This window comes from Gavialis gangeticus, unplaced genomic scaffold (assembly GCF_001723915.1).
Source record: "Gavialis gangeticus isolate Ggan-Ray unplaced genomic scaffold, GavGan_comp1, whole genome shotgun sequence".
Classification (NCBI taxonomy): domain Eukaryota; kingdom Metazoa; phylum Chordata; order Crocodylia; family Gavialidae; genus Gavialis; species Gavialis gangeticus.
In genome coordinates, this window is record NW_017728991.1 from 4,881,005 (window position 1) to 4,908,705 (window position 27,701).

General features: G+C 55.0%; 2 protein-coding genes across 3 annotated transcripts in view; one reads left to right on the forward strand and one right to left on the reverse strand.

Moving 5' to 3' along the window:
* FAM20A (FAM20A, golgi associated secretory pathway pseudokinase) overlaps positions 1–23,158 on the forward strand; it is a gene marked incomplete at its 5' end in the record, with an annotated part of 29,130 nt that extends 5,972 nt beyond the window's left edge. The window contains 10 exons of the mRNA XM_019515076.1: positions 10,723–10,907; positions 11,625–11,675; positions 12,782–12,860; positions 14,223–14,315; positions 17,095–17,210; positions 17,873–18,053; positions 18,156–18,265; positions 19,353–19,434; positions 19,752–19,811; positions 21,263–23,158. Of these exons, the coding sequence (XP_019370621.1) occupies positions 10,723–10,907; positions 11,625–11,675; positions 12,782–12,860; positions 14,223–14,315; positions 17,095–17,210; positions 17,873–18,053; positions 18,156–18,265; positions 19,353–19,434; positions 19,752–19,811; positions 21,263–21,527 (1,222 nt within the window). The remainder of the gene's footprint in view (positions 1–10,722; positions 10,908–11,624; positions 11,676–12,781; positions 12,861–14,222; positions 14,316–17,094; positions 17,211–17,872; positions 18,054–18,155; positions 18,266–19,352; positions 19,435–19,751; positions 19,812–21,262) is intronic.
* A 635-nt stretch (positions 23,159–23,793) lies between these two features.
* Positions 23,794–27,701, reverse strand: part of PRKAR1A (protein kinase cAMP-dependent type I regulatory subunit alpha) — an 18,096-nt gene continuing 14,188 nt past the window's right edge. For both annotated transcript variants that reach the window (XM_019516388.1, XM_019516390.1), the window contains exon 11: positions 23,794–26,265. In XM_019516388.1, the coding sequence (XP_019371933.1) occupies positions 26,093–26,265 (173 nt within the window). In that variant the 3' untranslated portion in view covers positions 23,794–26,092. The remainder of the gene's footprint in view (positions 26,266–27,701) is intronic.

Consider the following 27,701-nt stretch of genomic DNA (forward strand, 5'->3'; position numbering starts at 1 on the left):
TAGCCAGCGTAGCACTGCCGAGCCTGTAAGGATGCTGCAGGTTTTTCTTCCCAAAGTGGAGAACCTTGCATTTTTCGGCGTTAAACACCATCATGTTCTTGTCCGCCCATTGCTGAGCCTGTCCAGATCAGCCTGGATCACCTGCGTGTCTTCTGGTGTGGATGCTTTGCCCCAAAGTTTGGTGTCATCGGTGAACTTGGCCAGTCCGCTCCTGACTCCAATGTCCACATCATTAATGAAGATGTTGAACAATATGGGTCCAAGGACAGAGCCTTGGGGGACCCCACTGGTCACAGGACACCACGATGAGTGACTGCCATCAATTACTACCCTCTGGGTCCGACCATGGAGCCAGTTTCCCAGCCAGCGGATCGTGGTGGACCCAAGGCCACAATTGGCCAGTTTTGCCAAGAGGTGATCAGGGGATACCACATCGAAGGCTTTTTTGAAGTCAAGATATATGACATCAATCTCTTCTCCCTTGTCCAGGTGATAGGTCACCTGGTTGTAGAAGGAAATGAGATTGGTCAAGCAAGACCTACCCGCAACAAACCCGTGCTGACTATCCCTCAGGATGTTGGCCTTGGCCAGTCCGTTAAGGATGGCCTCTTTTTAATAAACTTTTCTAAGATCTTCCCCGGGACAGAAGCCAGGCTGATGGGCCTGTAGTTAGCCGTGTCCTTTGTTAATGCCCGGGCGAGGGCTGTTCTAGCGCAGGCCTGAAATGCAAAGCGTTCCCAGTGGTTTTAGCAAGTGCGGGGGGTTCAGCACGGTCAAACTGACTATGTGGAAACGGGGAGTGAGATTTTTCCGTGCATCCTGCTCCGCTTACATTTGCTCAGCAGAGACATTTGTTCCCCTTGCGCGTGTAGGAACTGCTCAGTCACAACCTCTCGTCGCTGAGCTGCGTGCGATCCGCCTCCACGTGTCCGCATGTCCTTCGCTGTCACGTCACTCGATTCAGCTAAGTGAGCGCGTTGCTGTTATCTATGTACCATCCGTATCCTGGTCCCCATTCTCGGCTTCATTATTTGAACGTTGTGCTAGTGAAAACAGCCTTGCGTAGAAACTTGGACCCATTTCTTCCAGCTTTGCACAAGGCGTCGTTTGGCTCCTTCACTCCTGAGAGAGAGGAGTTTAGCTTCCCTGAAGGGAGGGCCCTTGCTTTGGGTTTCCACTTGTCCTGTGTGCTAGCAAAATACGTGGGACCCCTGCCACGGTGGGGGGGACTGGAAGCTTGCTACGTTCAGATGAGGGCAGAGATATGGGAAAAACTCAAAGAGCAGCTGCTGGGGCTGTTGGGTGTAAAGCAGAGCAATTTTTTAGACGACAGAAAAGGAAACGGGCAATAGACGGCCGCCAGTTCAGGCACCGGGCGTTTGTGTCATGATGAGACCTGGAGTCAAGTCCCCGCTCCGCTGTCGTTCTTTTGCATGACTTGAGCAAGTCACTTTGTCCCTGTTTCCACCTTTAAATGAGGGGTCATTATTGTGAGGATAAGGTTATTAAATGACAGCGGACCGCTTAAGTATCAGCCGTATAATTACGGTAGACAGGAGAGGGACTTGAGTTAGTGGCACTGACCGGAAACTGCAGTGTACTGGGAAGGCCTCGTTATCCCCGAGTGCCAAGCTGCATATGCCAAGGTGCACGGCTTGCAACACGATTGTGCGGTGCTCCAGGATCCCCAGGCTGGCGTGCGACGGTGCTCGGCGCCTCCAGGCTCCCGGGAGGTGAAAGCGAGAAGCAGAGCCTGAGGACGGCTCCGCTTCCACCATTTTCATCTGAGCGCCGGACTCGCCCCTTGAAAAATAATCTGCAGTATTACAGCTCTTTAAAAAGCAAACGAACAAAACAACTCATGGCTGCCGGGATCAGTGTTTTTCTTTTAATATCCTTGCATGGTTGAGTCATGTGCTTGAGCAAACTTGGGAGCTCAAGGCAATGAGATCATTGTGCTCAGTCACAGTAAAAGCTGGTGAAATACAATTGAAGGTAGCAAAGTGAAAGAAGTTAAGCGTTATCGGGTTATGCTGAAGTTCCTGCGAATAGAAATTGCTTTGGAAATAACCTTAGCTGCGGCAATGTCTTGTTCTGCGAGCATCCCCACAATAGCGGTAGGCTGCAAGTTAGGCGCTCCACACGTATACCAATTTAGCTGTAATGGCCGGGCCATGCTGATAGATGTCAGGTCTGTATGCGAACTACGTAAAATCTGCGTGTGCGCCAGAGCAATACGAATCTCCGTGGAGAGTTTACATTTTTCAAAGCCAGGCACCGCACGGGGAATACGTGCGAACTGAGCAGCGAAGATGGATGCTCCTGGAGCAAATGCATTGCGGGAGCTTGAAACAAAGTCGGATCACGTAGCTGATTTGATGACATCCTTCATCACCCGCAAAGGCCCGTAACGCTACGTGCCAAGTGCCGATAGCAACCCTGGCGCTGCTCTGCTCCAGTCTAACCTGAGGGACTGCCCTGGCTGTCTGCTAATAAGCCCATTGCTACCCGCTTCACTCAGTTGCTTTTCCAGATTTTTTGGGGAAGAAAACATTGTCGTTTGCTTTGTGTCCTGATATTTATTTATTACGCAGCCAGCAGCGGATCTAGGCAGTCATTTGCCCTTGTTTGACTTAGCTCTGCATCTTATTCTTTTGGGGGAGAGCATATTGATTATTCCTCCGTCGCTTTGAAATAAAATATATGGTTCTCATAAACAGAGGAAGCAGGCTGAGAGCACAATCAGGCTGAATTAACTCCCAGCCATCTCACTCCTTGGGTGCTAAATAGCAAGTGGAATATATCATGGGGAGGCAGAGCCCAAGGCTCGTCTGGGAAGGGCTGCTTTAGCTTTTTTGGGATCCACGTTTGCTCTGTGCATCCATTATGCAGTACGACTAAGGTAGAGGATTTTATCCGTTTAGCTTCGGTCCCTGATAGGAACTCGGCTGAGCACGAGACTCGATCGAGCGCCGGGCCCAGCTCGAGCAGATGCTGCCCCAAGCACGATCCACGGAAGAGAGATTTTGTACGTCTGGAAGTGGTTTATGGAAACGGGCTCATCTGTTTGTGCCTAAGGATAGGCGGCATTGCCTCTCGGTTAGTGGGCTCGGCAAGGTCTCTGGCATACACTGTAAACAGCCTCCAACAAGCCTTTCTTGCCCTGACACGATAGGGTCTGAAGGTGCTTCCTCCGCCTTTATTCAGCTCTTCTAGACGGCAGGATCGGGGACCTCGACAACTGTTCGCACGGCCACACAGCAACATGAACTGCAAAATTGGGCCTGGGGGTGCCCCTTTCCCAGGATGCAGGGCAGGAAAGAGCCGTAATTCAGCCCCTAAGGGTGCACGGTCCCTGGCCGTCCTGCTGATGCTGTGTGTGCAGGAGCAGGCTCACTAGTCGCCGGGGCAGGAAGGTCCTTGCACCCACTAACGGAGCTGCCCTTTGCTTCGTAAGTGGAAATTTTCTCTAAGGGAGAGCACCTCAGCTGGTGCCGGGTGCCCAGATCGATGGGACGCATTGACAAACGCATCAATATTACGAACGTCCCCGGTTGCGAGGCTGAGCGGGAGCAAATTTCAATAGGTTAGAAACACGGGGGACTTGCTGCCAATCCACCGAGTGCTGCTGGTGGCAGAGGACTTCTTCCCCAGCCCCAGGAGAAGGCTTCTGGGATTAAATGTCAGCACTCGGTGCAGGTCCCATCCGATCGCCTGACAACGCAGCGTGTGCAGAACGAAACCCGTCCTGGCACCTCAATTATGAATCAGGGGTTGATTACAGGATGCAAAACCAGCTGGAGAGACTCATGGGGATGCAGGAAGGAAAAATCAAAAGGAGGCTCTGTTCCTCTTCAGATATAAAAGCCCTCTACAGTCCAGAGCTTATTTTAAGCCCCTAGTGAGCCTCTTCCTCTGCCGCAGCCTCCAGGCTGCAGCCTCTTTAGCACCGTAGGGGACGGAGTATTTCTTGTGCAAGCAGCTAATCGTGTTGTGTCATCCAGCACTTGTCTATGCCACATCCTGGGGAGGACAAGCCTGAACGTACTACATCTGTGCCTTGTTCACCCAAATCTGCTGGCACCCGTCAAAGCTGGAAGCTCGCTTCACGGATGAGCTGCCAAGTCTGCGGCGTGCCGGGGGCCTTGGGCGCACGGGACGCATAGTGATGCAGCAAAGACCAGCTCCCTCCAGTAGCACTCGGGATGCCCTGGTCAGATGGAGTCCTATGGACCCAGACACTATAAAAACAACGAGGGTCCTGTTCCCCGCTGCACTGCCTTTTGCAAACCAAGTGCACGACCTGACAGTCCGGCCCTCCCGTCAGCGGCGTGCATGGTGCACGCGCTTTGCACAGAGGTGAGTGCCCGCGGATGGTGCTGGGCAGTGGCTAATCAGGCCTGCGGTAACTTGGCTGCTTTGAAGTCCTTGCCACCCACGCGAGCCTGTGCTGAAGCCAGGGTAGAAAGCGACTTGCATCAATCACGCAAATCTCTGTTTAAATGAGGGCACGGGCACAGGTCACCTCTGCGGCTGGCACAACACGTCTGGAGCGGGTCCCGGCGGCGGTGCGGCCGTGTCGGAGCTGCGATGCTTGGGCCGGCCGAAAGACGCAAGTCCCGAGCCAACTGCAGCCTCACTGGGCAGCTCCAGCTCCCTTGGTGGGACCGTGCGCCCACCAAAGGGGACTCTTTCGGCTTTATTACCCGGTATGATTTAATCGCCAGCGAGATGAAGAGGGTGGGTGGAAACACCGAGCATGCAGGCCTGGGTTTATTTATAGCGGGCTATAAATAGACCGGCGTTTTATGATTATACCTTTCCAGGGCTTTCTTTATTAAAAGTAAAATACTGCAGGGACCAGGAGCTTCGAAGCAAGGATCTGGGGAAGGTAGAGGCAGCTGAATCCCACCTTGAAACTGCTGGGTAGGTTGAAGTGTTTGTCCTGAACCGCGTGCACTCACGGCCACTGAAAAGCACTCACCGCTCAGCCGAGAGGGAGGCAGCCCGGGTGCAGAAGAGGAGACGTTTGTGGGATCTGTGCACACGCACTTATTCGTGTCCACAATCGTATTTGTGACGGTTGCATGTAAAGGGGCCATCCACATTTGAGCGCATGGGACGTGCTGTGTTCTCCGGGAGAGACGGGTCAGGCTTGCCTTTTTGCACTCAAGGCTCAAGCCATTATACTAACCCCACCACAGTGTGTCGGCACCCTCTTTCTTTATCCTCCTACTCTCATAAGTGTCTGCTGCTCCTCCCTGAGCTGATTTCTGGAGCAAAGGGAACTTGTTGGATACTTCTTCCTCTGGAAGAAGAACAAGCTGCCACTGGGGCTGGGGCAGGGAGCAGTGTTAAGGTGAATTGACTGAAAATGTGCTGTGGATGCACGTGAATATGTGCAAGCATGAGACTGGGTTTTCCTGTTTAGGAGTGAAACAACCTTAGATCACCGTGTTTTCTCTGCAGAGGAGGTGCTCTAAGGCCACCTCGGCAGGTGCGTCCGCCTGGGAGTGTCATGCATCGCAACTGGTGTGCACCGACACCCTCCACAGTCGACTCCCCTTTAACTTTCGGAGCGTGCCAAGGTGGACGCAACACCACAGGCTGCGACTTCAAGTGGTCCATGCAAGAATGGCTCATCTTTTTCCATTTTCTACGTTTCTGTCACCGGTTCACTGAAGTCTGCCCGTCAGAGCCAGGCCTGGCTGTGTCTCCCTGTCGGCTGCCACGACTTCACTGGAGCCCCGGAAACTGCGGTTGTGTGACACGGGAGTCCCATCCAGTCCGCTGAGGGTTCAAGTCAATGAATAAAAAGCCCCTCCATGCAATTAAGGCATTTTAGTTTGTCAGTGCAGTCTCTCTGGCCAGTACACGTGTTAGTGCAACAGTTGCGCCCATTATGTCTATGGGACTCTAACAGCTGCAGCATGGGAGCTGGGACACGTGGCTCGTGTGTTTAAAAAGCATGGCACCTTCTAGCTAATGTCTTGCCTTCTAGATACAAAGAAGTTGGTGGGACCACTTCCACTGGATGTACATCGGAGAGCCCCTGTGGAGATCAGAGGTGCTCCGAGGGAGGTGCGACTTCCCTGGGTGTTAAAGCCGATGATGCTGGAGCAGGTCTTGGTGCCCGGCACAGTTCTTCCAGGGCAGAAGTTCCTGGAAAAATCACCTGCTCACACTGAAAAGTCAGCTATTCTTCAGGCAGTCGTTAACCGAGGCAGCAGCATTTTTCTCATGGAAACCATTGCTCTGAGGACGTGAAATGCCCCCACCGGGCTAGTAGATGTTGACTCTGGACTCTAATAATGGCAGCTAGCCGCCAGCTGAAAAAATGCACGCCGTGTAAAGTGAGCTAGAATACGTTTCTACCGGAGTAAGTGGTGGGTGACTCGACTGGCTCGGTTATTCAGTTTTCTGTGCAACTCGGTTAAAAGCCCTCCGTGTTTTAAACAAGTTTGAAACTGCTGCAGCATTTTGAATCTCCACCAGATGCCCCAGGCCCCGATCGGCATGGGCAAGAAAAAGGCAAGACGGCACGAACCACCAACGTGGAGCTGGACCCAGGACACGAGTGGCAGGATGGGAAAGGAGAGGTACTTAGCTGTGTTCGTGCCAGGTCGGGCAGGACGTAGGCTAGATTTGCACCTCATAGACTAACTAAATGAGATAAACATGGACTAGAGCATAAGTTTGCACGAACGCGGTTCTAGTCTTGGATGTCGCAAGGACCCGATGTGAAGGGCTCATGGAGGCGTCACAAGACCGAGCTGTAATGAAATCTGGGCTCGTCAGGGTCATGTACAGTCACATGGGTGGTTTTCCTCAGATGAATATTTCTCCCATTCAAGAGCTGAAACCCTACGAAAAACCAGTGGTGATGCATGGGAGACGAGGCTTGATTTGTAATTAGTATCAGGGGACATTTTCCCAGAGAGTTTGGGACTCAGCCAGGACCCTGGTGCTTTCTGTCTACTCTTCACTGACCTGTCACCGAAGTCCTGGTCGGGCGTCACAGAAGATGCCGCCCGCTCCATTGCAAAAATCAGCTTAAATGTCTCCGTCGCCCATTAAAAAAGTCTGGACTCAATCTCATCTTTAAGCGCAAATTCGCCCCGGTGCTGGGCTGTAAAAGCCGTGCCCCTGCAAACCGCCAAAACACCCGGCCTAGTGTAGGGTCCTGGGGCCACGTCTCCGCACCCACATGAGCTCCATGGGACCCCGGTGGCAAGCGGCAGCCAGAAGCCACGCTCGCACGTCCCTCATCCCGAAGTAGCCAGGCTGGCTTTGGCCCCCGAGGGACCTGGTTTGCTGGAAGTCAACGTGCTGCGCCTCCGCGGGGCAGGACGGGCCGGCTGGCGTTGCTGGGGTAGCTTTCCAGGTGCTCTTTGGTAATTCATTAGCAAAGTGCCTCTCCCCTCCCTTCCTACAGCAGCTCTGAAGCAGCAGATTGGCCCCGGTAATTGCTAGCAATGGCTTGTCCTGTGCAGACTGGGGGGGGCACAGCCACAGACAGGCCTGATGGGCCGAGCCGCGATTTTGCCAGGCGCACCGCTCCCCTCCCAGCGCCGGCGGAGCTGGCTGGGGCTGGGGCTGGAGCTGTTCCCGCGGCTGTCGGAGCACGTCTCATTTGGGCTTCTCCGTTTCAGCAGACGAGCCAACGGGGTCTGTTGCATCCGACTCCAGCTGCCTGCAAAGTTACCGTCTGGCCGCAAGCACGGCGTCTGGGGCCCTCCCATTTGGCCCGGTGCACGGCAGCTGCATCCAGGAGGAGCGGGCGCTTCTCCACGCTGCACAGGCCACGGCCAGGCGTCTCGTTTCCTCCTCCGGAGATCAGCCCAGGGCGGTGGAGCTGTCCTGACTTAGGCTGGCACAAGAGGCAGCTCTGGCTGTCTCCCCGCCCGGCACTGCCCAGACTTCCTGGAGCAAGAGCCGTCTCCCCGAGCCCGATTTTTCCAGGGGAGACCTGGCGTGGCTCTTCCAGACCCGGCGCTGCCCGAACCTCTGCACGTAGGATGAGCAGGATGCTGTAAAATGAAATGAATAGCCCCAGGTAATCTTTCCCGTGCACAAGCACATATTCATCTCTACCTTTTGGCCTCTTCCCCAGATTGTGCAGTGCCAGGATGCGCTCCACCTTACTGGTATTCACTGTACGCAGGAGAGGACTTTTATTAATAACCCGTGGCTGATGCATGGAGAGTTTCAAGCGAGGGACCTAAAAGACTTTGCTGACCTTAAGGGATTAAGCTCGGCAATGCTCCAGCAGGCAGGAATCACGGTCCTTATTTCACAGCTGGGGAAACTGAGGAACACGCTGCTATTCAAGGCTGAGATGCTCGGATGCCGGCTGAGAGCGGTACCCTCGGACGGGAGGGACGAGGCGGCGTTGCGGAGTCGCGCAGACGTCGGAGCCAGGATAGGTTTTACCTTCCTTGTCAAAACCCAGGAACGCTGTAGAAAGGTTCGCGGCACCATTGCCCAGAAACAAGGCAGCAATTTCCAGGGCTTCCTTCCTCCCGCAGCCCCCGTGCGACTCTTTTTCCAGTGATGGGAGAAACGATGTCCTGATGAGCCAGCTCTGCGTTTGCTGAGCGCTTGGGGGGGTTTCCAGGTTCGTTTGTTTTTTCCCCTGGCCTTCTTTTCCCCTTTTCTCCTCACTTGTTTCCCTAGTGAATGCTAGCTTGCCGCCTCCTCATTTTATGGCCTGGCAGGGTTTCCAGCAAACATAAGGGATGCTCATTTTCCTGCAATGGAGAAAAGCAGCGCGCGCGGATGAGCGTGTGCAAGCATTTTGGATGGTGAAGGTCTGAACTTCCCCCTCCCCATAGGGTTAGGTTGGTTCAAGCAGGCTGATGGTAGCCAAGGGCGTGCATGGGGCGATGGGCTGGCATCGCACCCAGCTGTCTTGCACTCCCCTGGCTGGAGGAGCAGCGTTTGGGTGAGCTGGTGGGTAGCTGGGCTCTTCGGCACAGGGCTGGAGTGGGGCTTGAACTCACCTGCAGGGAGATACGCTTGCACCAAACACCTCTGCAGCGCGGAGGTTTGCTGACATCCGGGGTCCATGGGGTGGGAAAGTTGTTTCGGGCACAGCTCAGCAGAGGGGACTCGCGGGTTCCCTCGCAGCCGACTCAGCAGCGTGGAGCCTTGCCTTGAATTGGGGGCAGTTTTATTTACTTTTATTTGTATTTTAGTCATGACCACAAAGGAGAGCCGGGGAGGGGGAAGCGGGAATGCAAAGGAAGAGCAGGAGACGCAGAAATGCTCTGCGGAGAGAAACGTTCATGCAAACCCCTGTGCGCCCAAACCACCTGGCATCACGTGGCTCTGACTTTAGCAGGCGCCACTGAGCCCCGTCTTTCCAAACCCGGCAGAGGGCTACCCCTGCCTCTCCTGGCAGGGGGGGTCCTTGTCCCATTGACTTGCTGTTGCATAGCACTCTCATTCAGGAGTGCTTCGCCGTTGTTAGTGGCCGTTGCCCCACAACAGCCCTTACGGCAGGGAAGTCGCGTTGCTCCGTTTCCCACCGACCATTTGGAGGCAGCTTCTCCGTATCCCAGGCTTTCCCATCTCTGAACGGGGTGGCAGGAGGGTTGCATTGTGCAGATGGCTGGGTAAAGGCAAAAGTCTTTGCACCGTCTCCTCCTCACCTCTGCTAGCAGCTTCCTTCTCGAGCAGGTTTGCATCCGCCGCCTGGAGATGTGAGCAGCTGAGCAGAGAACGGCCTTGTAATGGGAGACGCTCTTATAGCAGCTTTGAGACTTGTGCTGTTATTGCATCCTCCTTCCTCCCTTTTGTGTGTGTGTTTTTTCCTCTCCGGAGAGTTGTCCGACGTCCTTGTTCGTGAGCCCTCTGGACGCAGCGTGGGCCCTGATCCCGGATGGAGGTCCTTCGTGACTGCCGCGGTACACGTAGTCGTAACGCAGTGATGGGTGTGCGATAGAAATAGCATTTGCACAGGGGATGTTAAGTGTTTTCTAACCCTAAGTTGCTGTTTCTTTCCTGGGATCCCTGTCGTATGGCTCGTGGGTCTTGAGGCGGCGTCCTCATTTTTGGTGCAAAAAGGCCTGGGTTCGCATCCTGCCTAAACCCCGAGGTCTGTGATGGCCGTAGCCCAGGGGTTCTCACGGTTGCTGAGCCTGTCGAAGGCTCGGTGGTTTCAAACTGCGCAGAAACATCCTATTCTTGTTCTTTTTGGCTGGCTCGAGGCAAGTTGGCCTAGTGGTTAAGGCGATGGCTGGTTCATCGGTTGTGCCCCGTGTCAGTGGGGTTTGACTCCCATCCTCACCCGTGAGCTCTGGCCTCAGTCAAAGCAGAGCACCCCAAAGGAGGAGGCAGGTGGGCTTGGAGCGGTTTCAAAAGGACGGCAATTGTGGTGGTGACGGCAGCTGTTACGTGAGAATAATGCAAGGGCAGCAAAACCCTCCTGCTTTACCCTGCGTCATCCCGGGTTGACGTGGGAGCCGTCTCACTGCATTTGTGCGATTGCTGCTGGGACCAGATGCGCGCGTGTCCCTGCCCTCTGTTATTTGCTCTGCGGACGACTTTCCGGTGAGTTGGGAATACTTCCCCCCTCCAGTCTCTCTGTGCCTCAGTTTCCCCACCTGCCCGATACCCCTTACCCACACCGATAAGACCAGTTGATATCTCGTGGAAAGTTGTGTCCGAGAGAAAGCTAACAGGATTGGAGACCATCACCCTTTCCCCCCTGCTTTTCAGGAGACACAAGCTTTACCGACAGGAGCTCAACCTCACGTCTCCTGCCGCCCTGCTGCAGCTGAAGATGGAGGCCAGCTGGCTCCAGTTCCACCTGGGCATCAATCGCTACGGGCTGTATTCACGGTCCAGCCCTGCCGTGACCCAGCTGCTCCGCGACATGCAGGATTTCAGCATGATCAGTGCCGGTAAGACTTTCTGCGCACTCACGCGAACCGAGGAGGAGGGCTGGCTGCTCGCTCGGCTCGCCGTATAGCCGATCGAAGTTTATTTTAACTAGAAAAAAACCTCCTTTAAAAATGCCAAAACCCCTCTCGGTTCTTCCATGAAAATCCCCAGGCCCTTTTGGATATTTAAACAGATCCAGTGCAGGGCTGCCAAGGGGGGATACACTGCAGCAAAGTTGGTGTTATTTCTAAGAAATAGGGAAAAACCTTGAAAGAGGCCGTCTGCCTTTAAAGCTCCAAAACGTACAGATTTGTGCCGGAGCGAGGCTGTCGTGTCGTCGGTGCTTTTGAAAATGGGACGGGCGATTCCCGCACGTTTGTGGGTGCTTCTGCCACTGTAAACCACAGGCAGGCTTTGCTAGAGCCGCATTTTTCAAAGCCGGGTCTGCAAACCCCTGGGGGGCAGGGACTGGCCTGGTGGAGGGTCCCCAAGGGGAAGGACGAGGAAAGGGGACACGTCAGTGAAGGCAAAGGCAGAGAAAGGAGCACGGAGGTGGCTGCAGGGGTAACCGCATGGGTGAACTACTGCTTTCTTTACGATCCCATTGGAGCCGGGGGCAAAGCAAGCAGACATGAGGCGTTTCTGCCCCTGGGTCCAGCTCCCACCGAGCCGCGTCTCGGTCGCGTCGGGCAGGGCGGGCTGCGACTGAGTCCGGATGGCTTTTCCTTCCTTTGCAGATTACAGTCAGGATGAGAAAGCTTTGCTGGGAGCCTGCGACTGCACCCAGAGTAAGTGTCCTGGGGGCTTTTGGCTCCTTGCGCTCGATCGTTCAGCAAACCTGGCCCCAGGGGGAGGGCGGAGATCTCTCCACATTTAGTTTCCCTTTCTTTTGAACCTGCTTTATAAAAACCTCTGGCTTTGACTTTTCCTTGCCTGCCCCAGCAGCACTTGCAAAACCCTGCTGCAACCCCCCTGCTTGGGGCAAACCCCTGCAGGGTATTTAAAAAAAAAGGCAGGGATGAAGGTTGCAAATCCAGACTGCAACTCGAGGGAGCCGAATTAACTTCCCATTGATTTCACTTCCCATTGATTTCAGCAGACGTCGTGTGCTCGGAGCATGGTCCTTCGAGGTGGGAGCTGGGGCAGCTCTGCTGGGCAGGGGCTCATGCTGCTCTGTGCACAGGCTGCGTCTGCCCCGGGGAAAAGCAGGGAGCCCTCTTCCAGCCCCGTCTCTGCAAATCCTGGGCAGATGAGGGCTGCAGGGTTTGAACAGGCCGCAGGAAATTCCCCGTACGTTGCAACGGGTGCAGAAGCTGCACAACTGTCGTCCTGCCTCCACGCACCGCTCCAGCCCCGCTAGTTGCATGCCTTCTCAGGGCAGCGCGATCTTTGCACTGTGGCTCCACCGAGCATCTATTGCACGGAGCACGCTCTGTGCCCCTGCCCACGACTGCATGGGCTCTGCGGGGTGTCGAAATGTATAGGATTGCCACGAAGGCAGAGTCCTGGCAGCACCCCTGCGTGCACAGCGCGAGCGAGAACCTCTGCTTCCCATTACTGGCCTAGAAAGGCGAGTTAGAGAAATCCAAGAGAGAAAAGTGCTTGGAAACTAGAAATACTGCAGGGGAATAATCTTCCTGGCGTAGAGGAGATGCAAAGTGAGAAAAATATTTGTGTGTTAAGAAATGTAGCACGGGGGGAGACACAGCAGCAAACGCACACTAAAGGCAGCTGCAGCGGGATAGTTTATTGCACAGAGAGGCTCGACGGACTCCCGTAGGCTCGAGAGATGGGTTTCTTGTGGACAGCGAATGCAAAATGATACAGAAGGCATATTGCGTAAGCTCAGGGTTGATTGTTTCTGAATGTTTTATTTCCTTCCCTCTCCACCAAGTCGTGAAGCCCAGCGGTGTGCACCTGAAGCTGGTTCTCCGGTTCCAAGACTTCGGCAAGGCCATGTTCAAACCCATGAGGTAAGGCGAGTGGCCGCGGTCCTTTGGCTGGCAAACTCCCTGGGATCACTGTTTGCGAAACAGCATCACCCAGCCATGAAGCAAGGTGACCTGCACGGTAATAAAAGAGAGAGGCCTAGGGCTTCTTTGGTCCAGCTGTCTGGTGTGGAGGCTTTCCATAAATGAGAGCTGCCAGCCAGCAGTATTAAGACATTCATGGAAGACAGTCGTGCTGGAGTACGAGGGATTGCCGAAGAAGAGACAAACCCACGGCGTTTCTTTGTGCGTCATTTGAATTCAGCACTTTGGAGTGAAGGAGATGTTAAATGCAAAGGACACGAGCTGGTCTTTCTCTCCATTGTGTATATTAGAGAGAGAAAGTTGCTGAAGAATATCATTTTCTGCTGTTTCCCAACAGGATTTCTCTTTCACTTGAATTTGCTTTTCATTGACATCCCAAGCACATTTCTAAGAAATAGCTTGTCATTTTGCTACCTTTGGATAGCGGTCTGAAATTGCTTCTGCCTTGATTTACAAACCTTTTGGCCCTCTACATATATTTCCATCCAGATTGTTTTCTGCACGTTGCCTTGGTCTGCAAGAGGCTTGTGCTATGACAAGTGCAGCTCTTTGCTCGTCTTAAAAGGAGGGGATTCCTCTCCTCTTTCCCCCTGGCACTGGGCTGCATTAATCCCAAGGGGTAAAATAAATAGGGTCCCAATGTGCTCAGCGATGGAGGGCAGTAAGGTTTGTCTCCAGGAGCTGTGGGGAGTTGGCTGGCACACTGAATTTTTCACTGGCTTTCCCATTCAGAGGACTGACTAGCCCAGGGCTGTACTTCCACGTGTACAGTGCTACTTCACATACCGACCAAACGGAGCTGGTAAGGATTCAGAGTTACTGGAAAAGGAGCAGTTTCTGCTGGACTACTGGCAATAGTCCTTTAGTTTAAGCTTGGCCGAGACCAGGGGTCATCGGACGATGGAGACCTGACTCCTCTGTGTCCCTCGGGGAAGCGGTGTGGAGCGATGAACCCCCTGTGGGCATTAGTAAGGTCTCCAGGATGGTCCGTTCAGCTCATAAACATTTAGGGGAGCCTGCCTGCTGTCTCTTCTAGGACGTGCATGCAAACTGCTCCTTCTAGCTGTTGTTTTAATAGTCTGTGGCCCTTTACTCCTGCCTTTCAAGCAGCAGCCCTAGTTGGCGTGCTGCTAAGTGCACCGTTGTCATTCGCGGCGGGGTTGCAGGGCCCTGGGAGGTCTCCAAGACCTTTGGGAAGAGCCCCGACTGCCTCCAAGTGAGCTCCCCCACTCCCCACGTGCATCCCAATGAGCTCCCCCGTGTGCATCCCGTCTCACTAGTGACCCTCTCGCTTGCTTTCAGGCAGAAACGCGAGGAAGAGACTCCAGAAGACTTGTTCTACTTCGTTGACTTCCAGAGGCACAACGCGGAGATAGCTGCCTTCCACCTCGACAGGTACTCGCGCCTCCGGGTCGCTCCTCTTGTAGGGCCGAGCCTGGGCCTCCCTCCTTGCTGACACCGTGAGAGCTCTGACTCTGCAGGAAGCAGGATTGAGCCCGCAGGGATAAGCAGCCCCTCAGCTAATGTCCAGCCCCGGTGCCAGGTTAGGATCTGAGAGGTCTGTTAGTGGAAGGATGTGGAGCAAAGGAGGATGGAGGTGCCCGGCTGACTTCGGTCCACTTTGGATCAAGCTCTCGGATGAAGGCAGGGCTCAGCGTGAAATCCAGGCCGGGACGGGCGGGAGGCCAGACTTGGTTTCTGCAGAGCAGCAACCCAGCCCCACGAGCCAGGGGAAGCGCGGAGCAGGGCGGGATACCGTACTGCTTCCTCCGTCCACCCAGAGACTTCCAAGCTCTTTACAAACGCTGATTAGTTTCAGCTCGTAGCGCTTCAAGAGGCTAGGAAAAGTCTCCTCCATAGAAAGGATGAGAAAACAAGACCGGGCGGGATGCAGGAGAGAGACTGGTCCAGCTGGTCCTCCTCCTGTTCAGCAAAGAGCTGGCTTCTTTAAACACAGTCCCTTCCCAGCGAGGCTGACCGTGGCTTGGGAGCACTGTTTGGTTGTGAAATCCTGAGCAAAACGGACCCTGTGGGTGGGCTGTGCGCTGAACGCAACCTGCCTAAAGAGGGATCGACTCTCCCCTAGGATTGGCTTGGGTAGGAGCAATTTGGCTTGTTTTGGGGGGCGAGGTCTGGTCTACACGCGCTCGGGCAGACCGACGCAGGATTTTTCTGCTGGTGTAGCGAAGGCGCCGCAGCTTCGCGTGTGGATGTGCTCAGATGGTTTAAGCCCGGCTTAAATGGGTTCAGCTCCTCTACGGTGTGCGCCCACGCTGCTGCAACTGCAGGGAGACCTGCCCAAGCTGGTGCTGAGCCCAGCAGCTCGGGTCCTGCTAGCATCTGGGCTCGCTACAAGCCAGCTGCCTGGGGCTTTGCCCAGCTCCTGGGGCCGGCTTTGCAGCTCTGGCTGAGCTCTGTATTGCTAGGCAGTAAACAGGGAAATCTGCACCCGCTGCAGTCACGACGTGCCGCATCCGCTGGCTGACTAACCAGCAGGAAACTGAGCCGAGGTGTCCGTGCACCAGGCTGCCCCAGTCAGATTAGCAAAGGCTTCCGGTTGATTTAAATCAAGCCAGCGCAACCTCCACGCGCAGACAGGCCCTCAGTGCAACGGGCTGCTACCCCGGGGAAGCTCATCCTGCAGCAGGAAGCATTAGCTAGACCTGTGAATTTAGATAAGGCAGCACGAAGTATAAAGTCTTGCACTTTGGAGCCGGTAACAAGGGCATCGGCTGCAGGATGGGGTCACGTAGACTGGAGACAGCAGGGGAAGTGCACAGGTTGCACGCACTGATCTCAGGATGATGTGATGCAGCTGTGAAAAAGGGTAATGCAGTCCAAGGGTGTATGGCATGGGGTAAATGCGGGACAGCCAGGGAGGTTTGCATACAGCTGGTGAGACCCCAGCCAGCGCGCGGGTGCAGGCCTGGGCACAGGGCTCCAAGGAGCTGAACTCCAGTGGGAACAGGGTCAGAGAAAGACCACTGAGATCATTAGGGGAACAGAGACCTTTGCTTATGAAAGAAGGTTAAAGGAGCTTGGCTTGCTTAGCAGAGGGTGAGAGGGGTTGAATAGCAGGGAGGGAGAAGAGCCGCTGAGGCTGAAGGGCAGCACAGGCACACGATGGAGGTGCTGAGCAGGCCAGCTCTTGCACGAGGGAGTTTGGGACGCTCTTGCAAGCCAGAGCGCAGGAGCAAAGCAGATGGTTACACAAGAAACACCCACTGGGAAGGGCCAGCTCATCTCCCTGCTGTTTGCACACCTGCTCCTTCGTCACATGGGGCACGTGCCCATGAAGAGGAAGGCTGGGTGGTGCAGGGGAGGAAGGCAGCGGAGCTGATGTCTGCCTGTGCCTCCGGCATTGAATGGCTGATGTGCCCTTGGCTGCCTCGTTCCGCTTCTTTTCCGTTTCGCTGCTCCGTGCCTCAGTTTCCCCATCTCTAAAGCAAGGCTCACGCCACTGGGCCCCTTGGAGAAGGGTAGCTGGAAAGCGCTAGAGAGGAGTAAAGATTTCTTGACGTGCTGCAGTAAGAGGCAGGCTGGAGCCAGTTTCAAGTTCAGTTCCCAGCCCCTGAGGGCAATTCCCAGCACCTTGTTCACAGCCGTACCCAGCCTGGCCCAGAGTGACTGACTCAGTGACCTGCAGCGGTTTTTCTATGCTGGCATCCCTCCCTAAAATCCCTTTGGCCCCATGCTCTGCTTATTGTGAGCAATGTTTGTGAGCTGACTCACTGACGGGAGGGTAAATGTGTAGTTGAAGGGGTGGGGGAGTGACCTCCTGTCCGCTTCCTGCTGCTCCGTGGTGTCCTAAGAGACTCGGGACTGCCCTGCGGGGTGGCAGCCACCACACAGGGCCATGGCCCAGAGGCCATGACAGGTACCAGAGGCACAGCAGCGGTGCCTGCAGGGAGAGGGTCCGTGTGCCATACCTGAGCCTTGGGGAGGGATTTCCGCTGCATCTAAAACTTTGCAGGGCCAAGCCCAGCACAGCCCACTTACAGGTGGGGGTGGCAGGGGTCTGCGTGCTCGCCAGCGAAACGGAGCAGTGCGCAGCCCCAAAACAAAAGGGAGGGGAATAGCAGCGTGCAAACCCTGCTCCCCCGCGCCGTGCTCCCCCACGCCGTCGTGCCTCTGGTCCAGGCCCCTTTGCCTAACGCATTTCTCTCTGCTGCAGGATCCTGGATTTCCGGCGCGTGCCCCCCACCGTGGGCAGGCTGGTCAACGTCACCAAGGAGATCCTGGAGGTCACCAAGAACGAGATCCTGCAGAGCGTCTTCTTTGTCTCGCCAGGTAGGGGGGAGGCCAGCCCCGCCGACCGCCGTGCGTGCACGGAGCAAGGGGCTCGCGCTGCACGAGAGAGCTGAGCCATGCGCGTGGCAACACCTTGGCCCGGGGCGTGACGTGCAGGCTCCTGGCTCGCTCGCTGCAGGGGGGCAGTGAATGCCACAGGGGTACTGCCCTGGCAGTGCGCAGCCACCAGTAAAAGGGGACAGCCCTGCCCCTGGGTACGGGCGGCCCTCGGGACGAGCTGCGCCCAGGGGCTGGTGACGCCGGGCACTGGCCATGTGTCCACGCTGCTGCCCAGGGCAACTTTTGGGCCAAACGCTGCTGCCACCCACCAGCCAAGTACGGGACAAGCAGACGCCCTGGTTGTGCAACATCTGCCCCCAGTCGCAGCAGCAACCCTGGGCGTGTGGCTGCACCCGGAGGTGATGCTGGAGCTGTCTGTCACAGCTGCTCCTGCAAGCCCAAGGGCTGGGGGCAGGGGCTGAGTGTCACAGCATTACCAGGCCTGCAAGTCTGTCGCTGCAAAAGCACCGGCTGTGGGGCTGCAGGTGATGCTCCGCGAGCAGCCGCTGAGCTGAGCTGCTCCAGCTGCATTTCCCCCCACCACACCCCGTAATAAGCAGTCAGTTACAGTGGCTGCAGCTTGGTCCCTGGTCTCCCCACAGCCAGCAACGTGTGCTTCTTCGCCAAGTGCCCATACATGTGCAAGACGGAGTACGCGGTGTGCGGGAACCCGCACCTCTTGGAGGGCTCCCTGTCAGCCTTCCTGCCCTCCCTCAACCTGGCGCCCCGGCTCTCCATTCCCAACCCCTGGATCCGCTCCTACTCGTTCGCTGGGAAAGAGGAGTAAGTGAGTGGGTGAAGGCTGCCTCGGCAGCCAGGGGACCGGGGAATGGGACAGGACTGCGGGAGCAGCATCGGGCCTCACCTGTCCTCTGTCCCGGGCAGGTGGGAGGTGAACCCGCTGTACTGCAACACGGTGAAGGAGGTCTACCCCTACAGCAGCGGCAGCCGGTTGCTCAACATCATCGACATGGCTGTCTTCGACTTCCTCACAGGTACGCCGCACTGCCCGGCGGGACGCCTGCTGCGGCTGGGGCTCCACACCTTTCCACAGCACTGCCAGCAGCGGGCACCTGCCCTGGCAGCACAGAGGGAGCCAGTCTTGGGCCTTTAGTGGTGGAGCTGCCCTTTCTGCTCAGCCCAACCTCCTGTCTGCTTTGCACTCCCCAGCACCTGCTTGCTGCATGGCTTTGCAGCTCTCCTGCCGCGTGGCCTTGCTCAGGGATTGACAGGGCAGGACCAGCCGTGGCTAAGCGGCCCTCGCGCATCTGTCTGCCCCTTAAGCAGCACGTTTTGCTGCTGATTCTCTGAAGCAGGTCAAATCAGGTAGGCAAGAGGTAACATGGGGCCTTTCTATGCATCTCTGTGTCTTCCACCAGGTCAGTCCATCATCTGCTTGCCCTGCCCCCAGGACATGCCAGGGCCAGGAGTCAGGAGCTTAGGCCCTTAGTCCCAGACCACTGAGGCCATCCAGGAAACCCCAGGCCTCAGTTTCTCCTGCCCTGCGTACACTCGGGCACCGGTGTAATGGCCAGACAGTTCTGTGCTTCAGTCCAGTTGCACAGCACTTAGGGGGCTTGCAAGGAGGCAGGATTGAATTCTCCTCCACCTCTGCTCCGGTGAGCTCCCAGCAAACTGCTCAAGCCCTCAGCCCTGGGGGTCTTCCAGCCCTCCCATTCCAGCTGGCCCAGTGGGCAGTCAGGCATGAGGGAGAACAGAGGAGATGCACGGGGCCAGGAGGCAAAAAGCCCAGGCAAGGGGTGTGTGGCCCAGGGAAGGACCTACTACTTCAGCAAGGAAGACAACCTGGGATCTAGGCTGGCCTCTTGCTTCTCAGCAGCATCCGCACTTTGCTGTTGCTTGAGGGGCTGTGGAGCATCTGGTCTGTGAGCCAGGCATTAAAACACTTTGTAAAGCAGGGGTAGGTGCTAACAGGGCTCCTGCTGCATGGGTGAGAGCCCTCCCCTTAAGCTATTAGTGACCCCTGCGCTCCCCACTTCTCTTTGGTTTCCGGTGGCACACGGCAAACTGCTTCCCTGTCAGTGCCACATGTGAAAGTCTTGCTTCTGTCCCCTCTGCCAGGCAACATGGACCGGCATCACTACGAGATGTTCACCAAGTTCGGGGACGACGGCTTCCTGCTGCACCTGGATAACGCCCGTGGGTAAGGTTGGGAGCTGGCAGAGGTGTTGGGGCTGCAGGGGAGGGCTGGTTTACAGGTAGGTCGTCCCAAGCAGGGCAAGAGTTAGGGAGGGAGAGCTGGAGGTGAAGGGGGTGCCCAAGCTGCAGCAGGAGGCAGTTGTAGGTGGCGCTTTGACGAGTGACGCCAGCGCTGTGTTTGCACCTACCCATTTTCCTCTGGTGGCTGGGTGCAGGGGAGGGCAGCCCCTGCAGCAGTGTATGAGGCCTGGCACCTCAGCCTTACCCTAGCACATGCCCAGGGCTGGGCCTCGGTCACTTCACCTTCTCTTTGTACCGCAGCTTTGGAAGACATTCCCATGACGAGCTCTCCATCCTGGCTCCTCTGGCCCAGTGCTGCGTGTAAGTATCCCGGCGAGCTCAACAGACAGGCTGGCGCGGGCTCCCTGCATGTCCACGTCTGCTTGAGAGAGGCAAGACGTGTTGCCCTAATACGCCGTGGCGCTGCAGGACCCCGAGTTGCACTGCCCCAGGCTCGGGTGCTGCTACGTGCTCTGGGGTTACGCAGCAGGACGGCCTGCTCCCAGCACTGCCCCTTTCTTCAGGGCATCTGCACTCGCTTCAAAGTCTCTGCTGGACACCTAGGAGTGACGCAGGAACGTGGCCAACAGACCCACTTCAGCACGCTCTCTCCCAGCCTTGCTGTCTCCCTGAACATGTCTATTAGCTGGATTTTCAAGGTGCTCTTTGCACCTAAAGACACTTAATTTCCAGGCACAGGGTGTCTTTAAATCCTGCCCAGGGAGTGCTGCTCTGTGAGCCTTAAATTAAGCCCCTCTCAGCCGTTGGCTAAAGTGCAGTAGCCTGACAGGGCAGAGCCGACCCGGCTGCACTGAGCCAGCAGCCAGGAGCTGATTTGGTTCCTTTGCAAGAAGCAGCCAGGGCAAGACCCACTGCTTGTGGGGTAACAGGGCAAGAGCAGCCCAACGGGCACCTGTGCCTGTCCCCTGCTCCCTAACAGAGCCCCCCCCTCCAGTGCAAGTGCCTGTAGCCCCCCTGAGCTCCACGCCCATCTACACCAGCTGAGACTGCACCCAGTCTTCCTACAACAGGTACTTGCTGGCAGCTGCTAGAGCCTCTCCCAGGCCCAGTAAGGACCAGTTCCCTGCACTGGGAAACCCTGGTTTATTTCCAACCTGAACATTTCTAGCTGCAGCTGCCAGGCCCTGGCCTCTGTCATATCACGTGCTACTTGGGCCAAGGCATCTGCAGTCTGGACAGATTGTGCCGTGCAGAGAGGGGCTTTGTCCTTAATGAAGACACGCACACACGCTGAGTTGATAAAGCCCCCGCCGCTTCTTGGTTTTAATGCCCGCAAGCCATGCAAAGCAGTAGCGCTGCTGTACCTGGCAGGAAGCAATCTGCAGTGGCCCTGGTAGAGGGGGGGACAGGGAGCCTCCATTGCACGCTGTCCTGCTTCCCATCAGGGCCTTATATTTTTGTGGCATTCCTTTACCAGCTTGTGCTTTGCCTTGCGGGGTCAGGCTGACCCTTCGGGGCAGTCACGGCTAGAGCAAGACAGGCCCAGGAGAGCTGACGCAGAAGAGCTGGGCAGGCCACACGCCGTGTGGTGGGAGGGGGCATCCCTTGCTCTCATCCCCACACTCCCGACTGGGTGCCACAATGGCACTGGACCTCATAGCCACCGCCTCTGCCTGGCCTCAGCCCCTCCTGCTCCTTTGACAACACTCAGCCACCTTCCCTGGAGCTCTCTGCCGTTGTCCTGGCTCTGGACCACGGCAGGAATGTGTTGCCAAAGTATCGGCGCCTGACCTGGCCGCTTCTCTCTCCAGGATCAAAAGGACGACACTGCTACGGCTGCAGCTGCTGGCGCTGCCCGAGTACCAGCTCAGCGATGTCATGAGGGAGTCACTCCTGCAGGACCGCCTGGCGCCCGTGCTGGCCGAGCCCCACCTCCTGGCTTTGGACCGGCGGCTGCAGCTGATCCTGCAGGCAGTGCGGACGTGCATAGACGCGCACGGAGAAGGCAGCGTTGTAGTCAACGACACACAAACGTGGGAGAGGCCCACAGCTGAGAGCACAGCGCAGACCAGGTAGAGCTGAGACCGGCAGCAGGGGAGAGCCCCTGGGAGCTGGGTAGTGATAATTCTCCATAGACACAAGCCTGTTGGATTCAGAGGAGAGGCTGCAAGACGGACTCCCATGTTCACGCCAGACCTCGGGGGCAACACTGCCCAGCTGCAGCTTGGGTGCTTGGGGTAAAACTTTTGCTAAGTCCACGTGTAGGCAAGAGCCTGGCCTTGACCTGGATTCATTCCTCCACCTGCTGCCCTTCAGAGAGGCATCGGAGGCTCCATCTGCTCTGTAGCAGCTGGGCAGGCCTCTGCGGAAGAGCACGGGCATCGGCTTGCTGAACTGGCATGGGCCTAGTCTCATCACTGAAGGACAAAACCAGGTCCCAGAGAGGCTTGAATAAAAAGCCGCTGAAAGGGCAGCGTGTTTGGCAAGTCTGTTCCATCAGCACCTTCGTGCAGTTGCATCAAAAAGTCTTTAGCCCCGAGGGCCACGTCTGTCACTCTCTGACTCAGCTCATCCCGAGCCAAGACCTGCCTGTGCAGCGCGTGGGCAGCCCGGCTCCTCCATCGCCCCCTGCGGCACCCGTGGGTGGGAAGGGAATTGTGGTCAGGGCGATAAAGGAGGCAGGTGAGCACGGACAGTCAGGGCCCGAGGGAAGCCCTGTGGGCAACCAAGAACCTAGCTGGCAGCCCTGGGAGCCACAGCTTGAAATACCAACACATGTGCCAGTGATTTTAAGCCACCCATGAGAAGATGCAGGAAAGCAGCAACATGTATTGTTCCTGTTCCCTGCCCCCCAGGCCCATTTCAAAAAAGGGTCTTAGGAATTGGAGAGCAAAGCACGTAGGAAGCCAGTTAGGCACAGCCTGGCAATTGATTTGCTGGGCAAGCGTCCCCTCGCCTCCCAGGCATTAGCACATTTTCATCACCGAGTCTCTTAATCAGCTTCTCCCCAGCAGCTTCCCATTGCTCTAAGCATGAAGCCAACCCTGCTCTTTGGCAGCCAAAGGAAAGCACAGGGGAACTTGGTGCCGGGTCTGACATTGCTTTCATCGTTTCACTGCTGAAACAGAGGGCAGCGAGGATCAGGCGTTAGTTGCTTTGCCCTGTGGCACCATTAGGAAATGCTCATTTTGCTACAAGCTCATTCTAACCCCATTTCCAACTTCAAAAAAAAAAAAAAAACCAGCTCGAGTGCGCTTGTTCAGTCTTCCAACACCTTTCTGCAACGTGTCTGATCCTGAGAGCAGCAAGCCCTTGCAAACAGATATGCATTTCAGTTGGAGTTTATTCTAGCTCTCTTGCTAGCTGGAGTGCAGGTGTGCACACTGATGCAGTCTCAGTGAGGAGGGGAGAAGAACAAGGCACTGATCCCTGGGGAGCTGCGATGGCTGAGGAAGTTTGAGCAGCTTTGATTTTTAAAGGTGCTGTGTTTCGTGCTGACTAGCAGACACCAAAGGAAAGTGCCTACCTGGCTGGACTCTGGCTTCCACCATGTCTCACCGCTCTGAACTTGAGAGCAGGTTTTTTAAGTGTAACTGGCTCAGGTCCCCCTTTCAGGTAGCGTTGAGAAAAAACCAGCTTTCCACCGCTTGTGCCAACTGTGGTGTAGCACAGAGTGGGAATAAATAAAAGGACATGATGGACCTTCAGCTCCCAGTGTGTGGCAGTTCTTTCAGTACGTGCGCTCTTCTTGCAGGGCTGGAGCTCCCCCTCCTGGCAGCCTCTCTGCACCGCAAAGGTAAGAAAACCCAGACAGGCAGCAAAAAGGCTGTTGCACCAGCACCAGAACCAGTCCATGTGCTGGGAGAGATCCCAACCAGCAGCAGCGCATCCACGCCGGGCCGAGGGCAGGCAGACTGGCATTAATGGGCAGCAATGACAAGGCCTTGGGGGTGGTGGGAACAGGCCAAAACGCCCGTACGCAACCCTCCTTGCTAGCAGCCGCATTGCTTCCAGGTGGCCGCCCAGAGCACAGCCCGTGTGAGGGCACTGCCAGCAGGAAGGAGGCAAGAGGCCTCTCCCACGCCGTATGATCTGCCCCAAACACATGCAGAAAGGGAATCACCAGGGACACAGGTCTTCCACACCCGTGTGCACCCTCGTGCCTGTGGGGAGAGATCGGTCAGAGGGGAATTCTCATTTGTGGCTTAACGATGATTTGAACTCAAGTTTCAAGAGGGACCAAAAAAGTGCTAATCCCATAAGATAGCTCTACAACCCACCTTCAAAAGGCCAAGGCAAGACAGAGCACAAGGGGGGGGAAAAAAAAGAGAGACAGATTGCATTTAAGAATTTAAATCATTTTTATTGCTTTACCTGCCATTAGAACAATCTATAACAAAAGGAATAATATATTAGCACATACAGTAAGTCAGACTTATATTGTCAGGTAACAATACAAAAATGGTCCTCTGGTTGACTATAGCTTTCTAGGGCGGTAGACTTCATAAATTCGCTAAAGGTGGCCTAGCAAAAGGTTACTTCTAAAGCCCTGAATGTTAGCTAAGGCAAACTATGCCAATTGTGATTTCAAACATATCTGAATTGCACACAAAGGTAAAGCTATAACTGTGATTAATATTTAACTTGGACGTAGCTGGTTTATCTTAAAATCTTGTAGGTAAAACTACAAAAGGGAGTAAACAGCAAGCTAAAAAGATGCGGTCGTGAAACTTGATTAGAAAGCCTTCTAGAAAAACGGGCATTTTTGTGGCGCTCTAACTAGTTTACGTTGGGTTTTTTTGGTGCTTCAACAAGGATCAAATCAAGCTTCAGAGTAACTAAAAATACAAAGTAAAATAACCTGGATAGATTCAAAACTGAATAAAACAGTTTTACAAAAAGGTAGCGTTTGCTTCCTCCCAAGGAGCACAGGTAGGAAATCCTCCACTTAGCAGCTGCTGGCCAGAGATGGTTCGCACAGTGCAAGCACTGTACAGCTAATCCTGCTGCGGGGACTTTGGGAACAATATACACACCTCCTAGAGCCTCGTGCAAAGATCTGATGCCCTCAGCTGTAGCCTGTGTCCGTCACGCAGACACTTCAAATGGTCTATGAGCCTGGAAAGGAGTCTACCACGGCCGGTTCCTTCAGAAGGGGGAGGGGGGGAATAATACTAATAAAAGGAGGCATCACTCATTAGAAACAGCTGCGTAACAAATGCAAAAACGCTTGCTGTCACTCCCCGATACAACTCTACTCTAGTTTTATATAAATTACAGTTTAAAGGAAACCTTAAGTCGCCTACATTATTGAACTGTGGAATTCAGTAGAAATGGTTGTGTAGTACTGGTGCACACCGAAGAATGCAACACAAAGCTGGTAAATACTGAAATACATTTAAGACTCCGCAACAGGTTGGACTGTCCAAAGGGGAGGGGGGGTGGAAAGGAGGGAGAGAGAATAAGAAATATGTTGCAAGTCTGCTAGGCTGGGCAGGAGGAGAGAGGATGCAGCATGTGTGCTCAGAGTACACTTAAAATGAACAGTTAAAAAGTTTTAACTTCTAGTTGATTTAAAAATCTACCTACTTAAAAGAACGGTAGCAGGAAATCAGGACATTCACTTGTTCTGCCTGAACCAGGGCATCCCCGCTCAGCTGTGGGCCAGCTGCTCTCGGCCACATACAAGCAAATCTCGTCTCCCTGCTACCAAGGAATTAACTGAGCAGAGACTCTTTTAAAAGGACAGAATCAACTGTGGAGCATCTAGCAAGCAAGCATCAGAGAGCAAAACTAGGTGTATGCTGCCAATTCCCGCACCGCGCCCAGTGCGCGAGCTCCGCAAATTTGGCGTTCCTGTGGCTCTAGTCAAGGAACTAGAGACAGAAGTTCAGCATTGGCATTTAACCCAATGTCTGGCTCCTGAGGTTACAAGCAGGAACAACTGAGAAAAGCAAATCCGCAGCTGAAAACAGGAAAGGCAAAAGATCGGCTGCGGCGTGAACTAGGGAATTCAGTAACATCTGCGAGAGTTGACCAAAACTAGAAACCTCAAAAGCTTTTTACGTGAAACTTGACAATACAGAACCAAGCAACCGTCAACTGGCAGACACGGGTACGACACTGCTAAGCTCCAACTGTGGCTTTTCCCAGCAGCCGATGCCAGGATTACAGTACCCAGGAAAATTTAAAAAATGAAACTCAACTGTGTGAGGGGCAAAGTTCTCTTTTGAACAGAAATCCAGCAGGGCATGACCACAGCCTCACAGATCCTGACAGCTTGAGAAGGATCTTAACAAAAAATCATTTCCACTGTTACCTCCTTACTCTATGGCAACTAGCTGGGACAGGAGACCTCTCCACTGCAAAGCAAGGCAGCAGCTGCCCAAGGTGGACACTACACATTGCACAGAGAGAAGCAGTAACAGCAAAATCTCCATAGAACTCGTTCTATTTATTTGCCGGGAGGGAGAGCACAGAACTAATGCTCCAAATTAAAAATGGGGCCAAGAAAAGCTTGGGGTCGGGTATTTTTTTGTTTAAACAGACAGGAAGCTGCAAATGCCAGTGGCCACGTGGCTCTGCACAGGGGTAGTCAAGCAGTCTGCATTTGTGAAGCATGTGTTGGAGGGAGGGAGGGCTCAGACAGACAGCGATACAAAACTGTTGTACTGCTGGATGTTGCGCTTGAGAATATCCGAGCACGGACCCAGGACGCGTTCAAATCGGGGGCGGTCGAGCTTCACGCACTTCAATGGGCCACGGGCAACGACTGTGGCAGCACGAGGGCGGTTCATCAAGAGAGCTATTTCACCTGGATTGACAGAAAAGGGAGCACGGGTGAGAGTCAGCTCCACGCGTCAAGGGAGTCAGGACCACGGCACGCAGTCGCGGGGCAAGCACGGGTTCCTAGCACTGGCCAGAAACAGAAACTCGGAACAGGTTTTTTCTTAGTAAAAGTGGGAACAAGCTGCATTGGGGGAACTCGAGGGAAAAACAGAACTGCGGAAAGGAACCAGGCGTGTTATTCAGCCAAGACTTGCGCTCAAGCCTATGCAGGGAGACTGCACTCAGCCCAGCGTGCTGCATCAGTCCAGCAGTGGTTCTCAGCCTCTTTGAACTAGGCCCCTCCATCACTTCTGTCGATTGAGCGGCACCCACTTCAAACATGAACGTATATATTGCAGTGCTTACCCACCCCTCCACCACCCAAACCCTTGGTACAGAAATGAAGGACCGGCCGGGCAGGTGTCAGCTCTCTGGCTGAGAATCCCTGCAGCAGATGCGTCAGCTTGCTGAAGCGGACCTGGCTGAATACACTGCTTTCCTAGTGAACAAAAACCTAACCGGTGCTTAAAACAGAGCAGGCACACATTATGTATAGGCAGAGGAAAAGGCCATTTCAGCTACAGGAAGAGAAAGTCTGGAGGACTCAGCATCACAGGCCAAGGAAGAGGAGCCCTTGGTTACAACCAAACCCCACAACCTATAGGTCCTCACATAAGACCTTGCTGGACATAAGGTCCTTGTTGGACCTGGTGCTGGCCATGGGCAACAACCTGGTGAGGGGGCTGCCGGTGCTCGACCACCTGAGCTAAGGAGAATAGTCGGGGAAGCACTGAGGTCCCGGAGGGGAGGGGAGCCAGGTGTCCAAGAAGAGTGGTTGCTCCTTAAGGAGACGATCCTCCAAGCCCAAAGGGAGGTAATCCCAGCACAGATCAAAGGGGGCAGGGAGGGCACAAAAGCCCCCATGGCTCACCAAAAGCATCCAGGAATGTCTCCTAGCTAAAAGGGAGGCGCACACCCAACAGAGGGGAGGGGCCATCCCCAGGGAGGACTATAGTGCGGTTGCTCGGGAATGCAGGGGGGCAGTCAGGAAGGCCAAGGCAGAGATGGGACTGGGACTAGTGACCCGGATCAAGGACAACAAGAAGTCCGTTTTTAAATACATCAGGGGCAAAAGGAAGGTACCGGGTAACGTGGGGCCCCTGCAGGACACGCTAGGAAATTTGGTCGTCACACCAGACAACAAAGCCAACCTATTTAACGACTTCTTTGCCTCCATTTTCCTGAGCAGGGACTGGGTCACCTGCCCCACCGGAACCTCCTCAGGCCCCAGGGGAGGTGCACCCAGGCCAAGGGTCGGGGAGGATCTAGTCAGGGAACTTCTGGAGGGACTGGATGTATTTAAATCAGCTGGTCCGGATGATCTCCACCCCTGAGTGCTGAGGGAATTAGCTGCGGTCATTG